The sequence below is a fragment of the Aplidium turbinatum genome, chromosome 15 (genome assembly GCF_918807975.1).
Source record: "Aplidium turbinatum chromosome 15, kaAplTurb1.1, whole genome shotgun sequence".
Classification (NCBI taxonomy): Eukaryota; Metazoa; Chordata; class Ascidiacea; order Aplousobranchia; family Polyclinidae; genus Aplidium; species Aplidium turbinatum.
The window spans coordinates 852,557-867,055 of NC_137486.1; the positions used below are offsets into that span (position 1 = coordinate 852,557).

Genomic DNA, 14,499 nt, shown 5'->3' on the forward strand with positions numbered 1-14,499 from the left:
ACCCAAAGGAACCAGTCAGTTTCCACTCCGGCCGCTGGACACAAAGAAGCTTGAGCGATGGAACGAAGCTGTCCCAACCATCAACTTCTCACACTCAAGCCGCAAAGCATGGAGCATCGTCAACAACCTCACTGGGCGCTCAGCATACTCCGCTCGTCAGTGCTGTTTCTGCTAATGCCATCGCTTCCCAGCTAGTGCAGAACAGGGTCTACAAGACAAAGGACCGCAAGGCATCCCGTCTTGTTGCCAAGGAAGTATCTGCCCTTTGGCGAGTGGAAACACCACAAGAGGAAGCAATCTCTGGAGACTTCACCCCAGAGGAATTCGCCACCGCCCTCCGCCTAGTGAAACCACACAAGTCTCCAGGGCCCGATAAGATCTGCCCTGAGCTTGTGCTCCATGCTGGCCATGCCCTAAAGTCCTGGTTACGTAGATTCCTCTCTTCCTGCCTGCACCACCTCACAATCCCAAAAATCTGGAGAATAGCTTTAGTAGTTGCGATCCCTAAGCCTCACAAGCCACCAGAGGACCCAAGGAGTTATCGTCCAATATCCCTCCTCTGTGTTCCTTTCAAGATCCTCGAAGGACTGATCTACGCACGCGTCAACCGAATCATCGACCCGCTCCTTCCAAAAGAGCAAGCTGGGTTTCGGCGCGGAAAATCCACCGTAGATCAGGTCACACTCTTAACCCAAGACATCGAGGATTGCTTTGAGGCAAAAAAGAAGGCCAGCGCTGTTTTTCTAGATCTTACAGCTGCCTATGACACCGTATGGCATCGCGGCCTTACTTGCAAGCTGCTTCGCCAGCTTCCTGACCGACATATGGTTCATATGATTATGGAACTTGTCAGGAATCGAAGCTTTACCTTCACCACCGATAGCTCACGGCGAAGCAGACTGAGACGCCTGAAAAACGGCGTCCCACAGGGATCGGTCCTGGCTCCACTTCTTTTCAACATCTACACCCACGACCTGCCAACTACGGTCTCCGCAAAATATGCTTATGCGGACGACCTGGCAATTCTCCACTCCGCAAAGTCGTGGGAAAATTTATAAGACACCTTGAGCCAGGACATGAAAACTCTCTCAGCCTATCTCCAGAACTGGTGACTGAAACTCAGCGAAACCAAAACTGTGGCAGCAGCTTTCCACCTCCATAATCGGGAAGCTGATCGTGAGCTACACGTCCAGAACAACGGAAAATCTCTGTCCTTCTGCCCCGAACCAAGATATCTTGGGGTGACACTGGACAGATCGCTCACATACCGCCACCATTTGGTGTCACTGCGCAAGAAACTCACATCCCGCGCTGCGCTACTCAAGCGCCTGGCAGGCTCTAGCTGGGGGGCGAGGGCTGACACTTTGCGTATAGCAGCCTTAGCCCTGTCTACTCTTTAGCAGAGTACTGTGCACCTGTTTGGTGCCGCAGTGCTCACTGCCATAACATCGACACTGCCATATAAATAGCGCCCTGAGCACAGTGACCGGATGCCTGTGTCCCACACCATTGGACAATCTCCCCATTCTCGCTGGCATCCAACCCGCTGAGCTTCGTCGCGAAGAAGCCACTCTGTCCCTCGGTCGACGGTCACTGGAGCCTAACCACCTTCTCCACCACAAGATCTCTGCTCTCCCAAACGAGCACCCCAGTCGACTGAAATCAAGACACCCATTCGTGCCAGCCGCTCAACTTCTTATCAACGAAGCTAATGTACAAGACATCTCTGCGGCTGCTTGGGCGGACCATAAATGGAGTTCTGAATGGAAGTCAACCGCCACCAGACTCTATTCGTTCATCCCCGACGCCGACACACGCCCCATCGGTCTAACACTACCAAGACAGGCATGGGTGCGCCTTAACCGTCTCCGTACGGCCGTCGGGCTTTTCCGCTCAACCATGCACCAATGGGGAATGGCCTCTTCCTCCTCCTGTGAATGTGGTGCCGAGGAACAGACCGCAGACCACATCATCAATGACTGCTCCATCTTCAAGCCACCTAACGGAGTGGAAGGCCTGCGTGTCATGGATGATGAAACCAAAGACTGGCTGCTCTCTAGTAGCCTTCCAGTGTAGTCCGGGAACATCGTGAATCTGGGGTGGTGAAAGGATAGACCCTCGGCCCCAGACGCTCACACGAAGACGACGAGCACTGATAAATCCGGCATGCACAAAGTGTTCGCGGGCTGCACAAAAGCTTCACGCGGGCCGCATGCGGCCCGCGTGCCAGGGTTTGGACCACCCTGGGGTAGTTAAAATTTAGATTTTGACAAATTTAAACCAAATGAGCAATGGTTCTATTATGAATACAAAAAAGATTTCGTTTTGTAGCCAAAAAACTTATTCCGTCGTTTGAGTCCTTCTTATCCGAGAACTTGTTTTTGGCGTTGCTCAATCGCAACCAGCGTTATTGTCTGACCTTTCGGTTTCTTTGTTCCAAGTCGGGCATCTTTCCAACATCGGAATGGGGGTTGTCATATTTTACTCAACACAAGAGCCGAGTGAAAAGTTTATTTAAAAAATGATTATCTATTTGAAGAGTTGATTGGTGGTACAAAAATTGAGAGTTTTTATAACGATTGCATCCAGTGCTGCAAGGTGGAACGACCTTTGTTAATGACAAACATATATATCTAGTGACTCTGCAATTGGACAACACCTGCTGGATAATGAAGAATGTGCTTTGAACTTTGGACTCGAAACGTTTTTAATTCTTGCTAAAGACCGTTCCTCGTTCCATCTTGCAGCACTGGAAGCAATCGTCATAAAAACTTTCAATCTAGTCTTATGCCGCCAAAAGGAATTGGTTTATGTCTCCAAGCTCATTCGTTAATTTTAATTACTCTGATTAGCCAAAATTTACATTTCTTTTTTCTTCTTTCCTTCTCCTATAAATACTTCGACATTTAGATTTATTTTACACTGGTGACTGCTCCTGAAGAGCCAGAAGAAAATATGCAGCTTCGAGGTATGAGCAACGTTCTATTCATTATTTTCAAGCTATCTATTTAATTAATAACAGACATCATGACAACTTATGAGAGTTGACTGAGATTTTGCCTGGACAAGATGTTGATACCATCATACTTGCGTAGTTGAAGGAGAAACCTAAAAACACACAGAATTTTTAGATACGGCCACAATCTCTAAGTTGTAGGTCACACTTCAGAAACTCAATTACGATCTTGAGTGCACCCGCGTCTCTAGATTTAGGTTACAAGATTTTGATGTTGTGTCTCTGTTTACTACCGTGCCTCTGAAAGAAACTATTACTATAATTGCTGACCATATTTTTAGTGAAAACCAACCTAATCGACCACCTATTGCAAAAAAATACTTCATAAAATTATTACATTTAGCGAAAATAATACAATAAATAATACAATCTGAAGTAAACCTGAGATTGCAAGATAACGAATATAGAGCTTAAACAATAAATACTGTTAACACTACGAAAAGTGCTCAATCCCAAGCAAAAAGGCCAAGCAGAGCAAATTTCATTAAATATAGTTATTACGGTACTTTCTAAAACCTTTATAGCCTGTTTCACCTTAAAAGGGGGACCATCAGAAGGTCCCTAAATTATAATAACGTAATATTCAAACAATAGTAATAAGGGCCTTCTGATAATCCCTCATTTAGGGTGAAACAGGATGTACTAACTGCCTACAGAATGCATGTATTGTTATACTTAACAAACTAGACAAATAAGTAAAACAAAGCTATTGACAAACAAATGCAACCCATTATTATGGTAATGAGCGACACCCATCAAGGTACGAAGGCATGTTACTTTACAGAATATAAAGTTGTGTTTTTCAGTAACATAACTGCTTAGAACTTTATCCTTATTATTGAAGGAACATAATCTTGACCTCAGTGTCAAGAATGCCACGTTGATCGAGATGTGGAGTCAAGATTCCAGCTGCCACTTTTGATAACTAAATCTCTAACTACAGTAGATGGCAGAAATGGTTTTGAGAAAAAGGTTTGACCTTGCTCCAAAACATTACTGAAGATGTTGCTCTGTCATGTCTGTTTTAATATTGTTTCAAGCAAATCACCACGACATAAAAGAAGGGCAAAGAAAAAACAGGAATGGGAATGTCCACGGCCGCCTTGCAGACTCCATGTAAGCATGATGTCCCAACTTCCTTCGAAACGACTTCATTACGCCATGTTACACTTTACGCCAGGCCCGTAATTGCCGGGGGGGCTTGGGGGGGCAATGCCCCCCCAAGCTCAAAGTAAAAACTCTGCCAGGCAAGCTACATTTGGTTTTCCAATTCCAAATGAGTAGCCTACGGTAATCCCAGACCCAAGACTTTCTATGTTTAATTTTTTTTGATTCTCATATGTCACTTTGTACAATTATCTTGCTTGTAATTTTGTAGTTGTTATGTACTGGTGGGGTAATAGTTATAGGGTTATTCCAGACAGATTGCACGATAATGATTTTTAAATTTGGGTGAGTTTTTTTGGCAAGGCATCTCAGGTAAAAGCAATTACAATGGAGTAAGATGCTGGTTTTGGAAATATTGTCCATGAATATCTCTTAAAAACAAATAAATCAACATTGGTATCAGCTTGGATAGCTGTTAGTGTTTTTTGACGTTTACTGCCGAATATTACACCCCAAAGGGGATAAATTGGTTTGGTGGAGACCTGTACCAAACAAAGTCACGAGGGTCATTCCTGACAAAGTTGTGTGTTAAAAATATTGCATCCAGTGGCGTAGCCAGGGGGGGGGGTTGGGGATTACAACCCCCCCCCCTTTGGCACGTGTGATGCTTTCAGTCTAAAAAGAAATTGCCTAATTTTAAGCAAAACTGCATTAAAAGAGCGAGTTTTGTCAATACCAAACATTCAAACATCTCAGCCAGGATTTAGCAACAAGAAAACATAGAGACTTAGCTTTATTTCCGAAAAATGCCGAAGAAAACATGATCTTATTCTTTGGCTATGCCACCGGACAGCACAATTTTGCAGGAATATTCATACCCACATTTTTGTTGAAAATGCTCTCAGAATGCACCAAATTCAAAGCAATTTTTCAAAATTTTCTGGGGGAGGCCCCCCAGACCCCCCGCCGCTGGGTCGTCAAAAACCCCCCTTTACAAATTATTGGCTACGCCACTGATTGCATCTATTCTATTCTGCAATCATTTGGGCTGGAATTACCCATGTTTCTGGAATTATCCCAATCATTCGAAATTACTGCTATCTAGCACCTTGTGACTTTATAACATATGCCGTGCCTTTGCCCGAAAAACCGCAAATTAGACTAATTGCAACTACAAATGTTATGTGCATAGCCTTTTACTTCGCAACAGCTTTTGAGCCCCCCCAAGCTAAAATGTATAATTACGGGCCTGCTTTACGCCATGGCACTCTGAACTCCTTAGCCGTAACTTTAGCCCAGAAACGGGTTTGAGTGCGATGTTTACATACTTTCGGAGGAACTATTAGAATATATACTATTAGCAAAGAAACCAGGTGATTGCAAAATATCATGGGAAACAAAAATTGTTGTTCCTGTTTTCATAGCATACTCATGTCTTCATTTAGCTTCGGCAGCTGAAACTTCAATACTATTCGTTAATTCTTCTTCATTGTTATCATCAGTTGAGCTCTCAAGAATGACGGTCGTCATGTCTTCTTTGTGCTTCTTTTCGTTTTCCCTTCTTTGTTTCTGTACTGCATTTCTCCATAGCTTCATTTTTACTTTTCGTTGCAGTACTTGATCGCTTCAACCCATTGTCGCTTCCCTCGTCGTTTGCATGCTCCTTAAAAATTCTCTATCTATTGGAATACGTTCCATTGTATCTCGAGGCCAGAAGGGAAAGGTTAGGTTAGTTGTAGCTTGTCTTTGAACGCTTTGATCCGTGTAGATTGCTTTTCTTCATTCTTTTATAGTATTCCAGCGGAATTCTGAGAACCCCATTCATTGCATCATAAATTTCACTATTTTCTGAGCCATTTTTATTGAGTGTAGTGTGGGAACTGGGAATACAATATCAGAACATCACTTGTTGTCTGATTAGCTGTTTGTGTTAACAATTCTCTTTTAAATTTCTTTGTTGAAGTTTCTTCCTCAATCTCTTCTAGGAAAGACAGAAAGCTAAGAATAACTTGCCGTTATGTGGTAAGTTTGCTCCTCTTGATTGTTTGGTCATCTTTAGTAGATGTAGACAGAAGGAAACATATTTTTCTAATGGCTATGTTCCACTGGTCATGATAGTAGATTATAACACACGCTGTCTACACTACAGTAGAGTACTAGATTAAATAATTTAAACTTACACAAACATTAAAACATAAGCATTTGTTGACACCATTGCAGTGTGATACCTAGCTAGGCCTAAAACATAGAAAACTTGAGCTAAAGTCACAGACCTTGACTGCAATGCTTCAAACTTACTGAAATACCATAGTATAAACATTAAACAAGAATCATTCAAAAATGGAGTTATTGTATCATGTATTGTAGAATATTTCATTACTTGTGACATAAAAAAAGTGTTGTTAGTTTGTTACAGTAGTGCATTACCAAAATGAGACTTACCAGAAAATTAACACGCTAGCTAATGCCCACAATGGTAAGAATTTGGCAATTTTGGACTAGTCTAGTAAAATTCATTTGTAATCTGCTCACTCAGTTCTGCAATCTGAATAAAACTCCACAAAGGGTCCTAATATGCCAAAAGAAATACTAAAAAAAGTAGAGCAGTTTTTGACCACATGAGGGTGCCTGCAACACCCTGCGGCTGTGTATTTGGTAGGACACACAACAGCATGCCTAAAGGTGGAAACAAAAATTGGCTTTCTTGCTTTCTCACCCACTTGACGCAAATCTTCAATTACCCGCGTACGCCTGGATACGACAAAACAAAAACAAACCATCTGATATAAATACTACATTGTTATTAACCATCACCCAAATTCGGTTGCATTCCCACTAGTGGGGGTGACCGGTTATTTCCTTGCAGAGATTGTCTTCACTCTTATTCTCCATCTCATTCTGCCTATTGTATCTTCTTCCTTCAGTCCGACTTTGTCTGCTTCATTCTTCACCTGATCTTCACAAAAGGCTTCGTTTTCTCTTCCTATCCTTAGCACAGTGGTTCTGAACCAGGGTTCGATCGAACCCCTGGGGTTCGACGAAGCTGTTTCAGGGGTTCAGCGCGAACGTCCTCTGAAACATTAACACACGGCCTACTGAATGGTATATCAGCGAATACTTTTAAAAAATATTGTCCAGCCAAAACTTGCTTAAGGTATACGTGATGGTAAATAAACATCTGTGTGTTTGCCGCGTGATGTAATGATGCCATCTGCATGTAACACAGAACTCTTGTTGAAACGGTCAATTAAGGTTGTTGAAACGGTGAAACGGCTTTGAATCACGAATTTTTAAGCAGCTGTGTGAAGAAATAGAGTCACAATTCAAAATCCTTTTCTACCACATTGAAGTACGATGGCTATCGAAGGGGAAAGTGATAAATCGTGTTTTTGCTTAGAGTACTGTACAGAAATATTGGAGTTCTTGAAAAGTCACAACCATCGGCATTCATAACACTTTGAGAACTCAAGTTTTATCTTTATTTTGGCTTATTTGGTTGACATCTTTGGTGCCCTCAATCAGCTGAATTACCAAATGCAAGGAGATGGTAAAATTTAGTAGAACCTGAAGAGCAAATGAGTGCTTTTCAGAGGAACTTGCAGTTGTGGTGGCAGCGATTGGAAAATAACAACTTCGCTAACTTTCCATGTCTGGACAAAGTAGTAAGTAGTTCCGATACAGCAATTAATGGCGAAGTTGCAGAAGTTCAAAGGCTTAAGCCAGTATTTATTGAGCATTTGCAGAAGTTGCAAAATTTATTACAAAACTACTTTCCTGAACAAGCGCAAAAGCTAGCATGAATACTTGGATACGTCAACCAATTATGATACTACAACAGCAGACATAAAGTCCATACTTGGATGACATTATCAAGCTTCAAGAAAGCGACACGGTGCAAAAAAGAAAGTTCAATACAACAAATCTTCAAACGGTTCGGTGCCAACAAATGGAAAGTTATCCTCTTATTACAAAAGTTGCCCTTGAAGTTCTCATGCCATCCGTAAGCACTTATTTATGCGAGCATGCGTTTTCTCTTCTGGTGGATGTTAAAGCAAAAAATCGAAACCGGCTTGCATGCAAAAATGACATGAGAATTGCTGCTTCCAAGACAAAGCCTCGAATTTCGCTACTGGTCTCAGATAAACAACAACAGAAGTCTCATTGATACAGTAATGCATTGCCTACTACTAAATGTGGTAGATTTTTGTTACTGTGACTCAGCGAAAATTTGGGGTTCAACGAAAGCTTGCAGATTAGCATAAGGGTTCAGCAGGTTAGTAAAGGTTAAGAACCACTGCGGCTTAGCACATGCCCATTGCCCATACCATCTTACTCCATTTGCCTATAGTCTCGCTCATCTCTAACATATCCATCAGTTCTTCGACTTTTCTCCTTCTTTGTTTTTCTCACCATTTCTGTTCTCAGAATTGCCAGTTCAATCTCTCTTAGTATCCACGACTTGCTAACATGCAATATAGCAAGGAATGCAAGCCACACACAACATCGATAGACTTGGCCTTATATTTTTACCAATGTTTTTTTCTATATAATATTTTACCACATTCCCTCAACTTCGCCCAACCCAATCTCGCCCTTGTCACAGCCGCTTCTCATCCATCTCTTCCATTTATCTGACCACACATTTAAGCGATTATACATTAATAATAGCTCCTAGCTACGAACATCAGCATTCTACTCTGTTCGATTTCTTAGTGTTACATTTCAATTCTGCACGAACAGCTGCAAGAAGCGCAGCTACCAGTTATGATAGGGAGCAAGTCTTTTAGGTGCAGACAGTTAGGCGTTCTTCAAATAGGTGCACATACTGTGGCGTCAAGATATTTAGGTGCGGCACTGTAACGCCCGGTCATTTAGGTGCTATTCCTAGTAAAGTCTACATGATTAGTGTAGTTATTAGTTGACTGAACTAACAGTGAGCTCAGCCATGTTCGGAATCTTGAATAATTTATTGGTAAAGCTTTCGCCGACGCAAACCTGGACTAACAACAAATAAATGCCGAACACGTGCATTAAAAAAACAGTATATTTTTTTGTTCAATATAACATTTTGTGTGAAAAGCATTGCCGGTTTAAGCAGCTTCACTCACGGAAGCCATGACATATTTTTCTGTTCAATAACACATTTTGTGTGAAAAGCATTGCCCTACCTGCCAAGCTGATATAGTATGCAGACTTCACTAGGAATAGCACCTAAATGACCAGGCGCCACAGTGCTCCGCACCTAAATATCCTGACGCCACAGTGTGTGCGCCTATTTGACCGATGCCTAACTGTGTGCACCTAAAAGACGTGGACCCCCTATGATAACATGCTGTGAAGTGACACCCACCTCTTGTCATACACCGCCATCTTTCCAAGGGCAATAGAGCAATTAATCCGAACCTGCTTGTTGGGAGCATCGCGACACAAAACAAGAAGTCTTCTCACCAGATCAGCCTCAGAAGTCGAGTTTAGAATCGGCTCTAAGCCACCTGTGAGGAAAGTGTGCTAGTCTAAGACAATTGAACCATGTGATTGATGAAGGAGTATAACACGTGAAAGCAAAATTAATCACACCAGAAAAATGCACTCCAAGAAAGAAAATAGATGAAAGTGAAAAATCTCAACTGTCGAAACAATTTTAGTAATTTTATTTGAAACATATCATTGTCTGTGCAAACACCAGCCATTCATTTTCTTTGAATCTCTAGGGGCCAAGGTGTAGAAACGATTTTATGCAATCCCTTTCTTATTTCAATGTTCTTGTTTTGCGTTCACGCTTCAGTGACCTCCAGCCGCATGAATTTGAATATTTGTTTTTCATTCATTGAAAGTGTTTTTTTGGCGTTTCGACCAGTGCGGTGGACAATCATATTTTTCAAAAATTTCATTCTGATGATGGTTGACAAATTTGTTCGTCGATTGCAAGTAAGTGTCTTCGTGTGTACTTGAATAAACTTTTAGTCAGCTTGAATCAGTTTGTGATGATATGAGGCCTAACTATGGAGCCGTTTTTGTCGTGCAAGGAAGCACAGCTGTTGGATGCAGGGTCCGTTTATGATTCTGCAAAATTCGGTTGCTACATTATTTTTGAAAATTTTATCTGTTACCATTTCGGTGAAACTTTGTGTATTTAAGTTAGGTCTTACTCTGTGTAAGTTAACTTAATTTGTAAATTTACTTGTATCCTGAAGTGGCCTTTCTAGGTCTGTCGAGGATTTAAGTAACCTTGTTGATTGACTAAAATATTTATCATTTGTGGTTAAATCCTGTTTTCTTTTGGTGGTTCTAGTAATAGTGTAGTGAGCTGGTCACCTTGTGTTTTGTCTAGTGCTTTGACTAAAATTTTGCTTAGTTTTCTTTTATTCACTCGTACCTAGTAGCACGGTGACCTAGTTTGTCATCGCACGTGGATTTAGTGGCAATCGGCATTGTTGTGTGTATCTTGTTGCTCTAGGTCAGTGGAGCTGTTCTTGGTTAATTGCTTCACATGGAACTAGAAGCGTACCATATTGTTGTAAAAGTTAAAAAGGCATTTCATTGTAAGTTACAGTGTTTGATTTTTAATCTCGTATTTTGCTTCAATTAAGCTGTTGATTTATTTGCTGTTGTGCAAATGAGTCACTATTTCCTTAGATCAAGTGTAACCAAGAACCCTTTAAATATGACTGAAGTTCTATTGAGTGAAAGTAATGTAACCTTGGCACCAGGGCTGCGATTTTTGCCTGTTTCGGCGGCAATGCCGCTCGACACGCGCCGTCATTATTCGACAAACGTGGTGCCTTACAGGAAAAAAACTGAGAGAGGACGTCAAGTTAGGTCGAGGAACAATCGGGGGAGAGCATCAGGTGATGCAATCATAAGAGTGCCGACTTACGTAAATTTCCTTGTGACAGGTACTACAAGGCAAGGCCTAAAAGCGACGCTTCACGCCAGAAATTCCCAAGGCGTCCGCGCCGCCATTTTGAACACTGTGGGGAAATGCTTTGATTGAAGTTCTAACGCCTGGCATCAAACATTTCGCCACACACGTTTCGTGCTATTCGACACAACGGGTTTCTTTCATAGATGAAATAACCTAGGTGACTTTTAGTTATCAATGTCTATGCCGGTTTGTATTTCGCCGTATGAGCCAATTAACAAAATTGACTCTGTGAGATACTTATTAGGCAAATTGTAAGAACAGCATAGCTCTTCCCGACTACAGATAGGATAGTCTTCAGGTAGTCGGCATCCTAATATGACCAAAAAACGAAAGAATCCTCTGCCAACACGGAAGGCAAAAGCTTCGGTCAGTCTTATCGAGAAGCGGTTACGGTTCAGCAAACAGTGAGTGATGTGCAGGATCTGTTTGAAGGAGCTATCGAGAGAAGCATTGCCAATTCATTTCGGAACTTATCATTCAGGTAAACTTTCGGCTAATAGCGTTTCGTAGCCTAACGTCGCAAAGCAATCTCAATTTTAAACTTATTTAATTTAATGGTGGTAAGCAAAAGCATGCTTGATAAAATGCGCCTACTACGTTTTCACATTTTAACAATAAAATTTTATAGATAAGCCCGTTCAAGTGCATAAGGAACAACGTATCGATACATTCTTTTCTCGACGAGACAGTGATAACGTTTCTGAGTTTGACCAAGAAGTTCAAGTTCGGTCGGTGAGCTTCCATCTGCAAATATAAAGTCAAGCCTTGGCGATTCAGTGGCGTAGCCAGGGGGGGGGTTGGGGGTTTCAACACCCCTTTGGCTCGCGTGTGACGTCAAGATATTGAGAATGATGCTTTCAGTCTCTTTATGTCTCTAAAACAAAGTTTGCCTAATTTTAAACGAAACTGCAGCAAGTTTTGCCAATATCAAACATTCAAATATCTCAGCCAGGTATTAGCAACAAGAAAACATAGAGACTTAGCTTTATTTCCGAAAAATGCCGAAGAAAACATGTTTCTTGGTGACTTGCATATTTCGCTCCTAACTGTGTTTGCATGCAGCTATGTGCATAACCATTTGCATACTAAGCGAGACTAAAGAGACGCCAAAGGAAAAATTCTCGCAATAGGTTACGCCAGTGGTATAGCCTAACACAACTTAGCGCTCAATACTCTTTTGCAATCACTCAACCAGCGTGTGATTGAAAACTTAAGTTACTCTGATACCACACAACTTGTGCGGCAATTCGCTGCCAAACGCTTATCTGACTCTTGTGACGTCATATTACTATTGGACAAACAAACGCAGAATTTTTTGTCATTTGACGAAAGAAAAAACCCTGTTTGGCACCATCCGACCCTGCTTGGCACCATCCCGGGTAGATGCTTCTGACGTCACTGTGATTGCTACTCAATCATCGCCTCTGATGTCGTTTCGAGATCAATCTTTAATTATCACCAACAGTAAATTTAATGTAAAAACAACTTTAACTGACACTGTTGCATTACAATCTCCCATGTTAGCGAGTAGTAGCCATTCGAACCCTTCAGTAGAGTTTGCATCGTTTTTGGAGAATCTCTCGCATGCAGAAAGGAGTTTGTGCGATGCAAAAGCAAAAGTCCTGGCCTTTATTACAAAATTATAGTGTTGACAAAATGAATTATCTAATCCAACGTTTGCGAGTCAGTTAAAGATGTTTACAGGATCTAAATACTCGCGATCACGTAGTCAGGTCAAGGTAAATGCTGTGAAGAAGAGCTCTGCTACGCCTTCAAGCGTTCAAAGGAGTTGTGCAAAGGTTTGCACTGGCTATGTCCGACCTTTAAAGAAAGACCTGCTGATAACGACATCAATTTGCCAAGTTACATGGGCTGTATTTCAACTGTCTCCAGTCTGGGCACAGCGTACGTGAGTGTTTTTCTGGGCTGGCCTGTCGGGAATGTGGCAAGCGTCATAATTCCTTGCTTCATTTTGACAAGTCTGTACCTCGGACAAAAACTGCACAAAATGATAGTAATGTTCTTGTCGCATGTCGTTCTTGCAATGATAAAAAGATTGAGTGCAGCAAGAAATTGCATAAAGTCGTCCCAGTCAAGGTGTGGGTATCAAATCCTGATAACTATGTGAACACATATGCCTATATGGATGATGAGTCTTTGTGTACAACGGCCCTTGCTCAGCGAATTGGTGCAGATTTGGCAAAGGCCACCGTAAAAATGCACACCAGCAATGCAGTAACAAAGGTCTCTTTAAAAATTAAACATTTTCACATTCAAGAAGGTGTTGATAGCCAAGTTTTCGCTGTTAGTGATGCATTATGCAAACAACTGTTAGATATAAAAGTATGATTAAAGATCACATTTCTTCATGTACAGAATTACAACAATAAATCTCTTCAATAAATCAATTTAAGATCATATCTAGAGACACGTCTGGACACCAGACAAAATTCTTGGAAGCCCTTCATATAAAACGTAATAACAATGTAATAATTCATCAAATAGTGGTAATTGTTGCGTACAACTCTATTTTTGCTCTGCATTTCCATTATTCATTAGTTTGTCGTATTTTAGTCATCTGTATTCTGTATATTATTTCATGTGACCTGTTCCGCGCAGTTTTGTGTAGTTTCCACTTTTGAGTCTTAGTTGCGCTCATGTTCAGGTTGAGCTGGTCAAAGTGTTAGCAATGATAATAATTTATACAAATTCAGTCTCTAACTCAGAGGTTCACAACCTTTTTACGATCTCATACCATTTGGACGCTCTGTACTGCCAAGTGTAGGCCTACCATTTCTTGCAGAACAACTAATTTAATCGAATCATATTTTATTCAGAAGAATAATATTGGCCTACTAAGATAACACTAAAGCACCGCAACTAAATTTAATGAGATTTTTATTTTTTCTTACTATCCACCAATTGGTCGATGCGCGATGTAAATTTGCAACAGCGCATCGGAAGTGTTGAGCCATTTGTTAAAGTCCTTCAAGAATTTTCATTTATCATCTCACTAGTAGAATTATTCGACCATTTGATTGACTGCTTTTCGGTTTTTCATGGCGTATGAGCGATCTGTCCAGGCTAGATTGGAGGGCAGGAAATCATCAGCCACTCAGCAGTCTCGTCGTCCAGGACCCTCAGACCATGCACACCATGTGGAGGCCAGTGGGTTAGGCAGTGGTGGATGACATGGTCTGCGGTCTGTTCCGTGGCACCACACTCGCATTCTGATGAAGGAGCAAGGCCCCACTTGTGCATGTCCGAACGAAAGCGGCCGACGCCAGTTTGTAGGCGGTTAAGCCTGACCCACGCAAGCCTTGCGAGGGACATTCTCGGTGGACGGGGATCGGTGGCGGCCGTCGGGTATGAAGTCACAGAGCGTGGAGGTGTGGTTTTGCCACTCCGTGTTCCACGATACCCGGTCATTTGGTCGACAGGACGTTTGGTC

General features: G+C 41.8%; 1 protein-coding gene across 3 annotated transcripts in view; it reads right to left on the reverse strand.

The window, feature by feature from the left end:
* Positions 1-2,207: 2,207 nt before the first annotated feature.
* The window catches only part of LOC145783879 (tetratricopeptide repeat protein 12-like), a 172,641-nt gene continuing 160,349 nt past the window's right edge, over positions 2,208-14,499 (reverse strand). Inside the window, exons 14-15 of one of the 3 annotated variants that reach the window (XM_082595635.1) lie at positions 9,474-9,615; positions 2,208-3,108 (exon numbers count right to left, since the gene is read on the reverse strand). In XM_082595635.1, the coding sequence (XP_082451761.1) occupies positions 3,036-3,108; positions 9,474-9,615 (215 nt within the window). In that variant the 3' untranslated portion in view covers positions 2,208-3,035. The remainder of the gene's footprint in view (positions 3,109-9,473; positions 9,616-14,499) is intronic. The other 2 variants (XM_082595634.1, XM_082595636.1) reach the window with 2 other exon arrangements.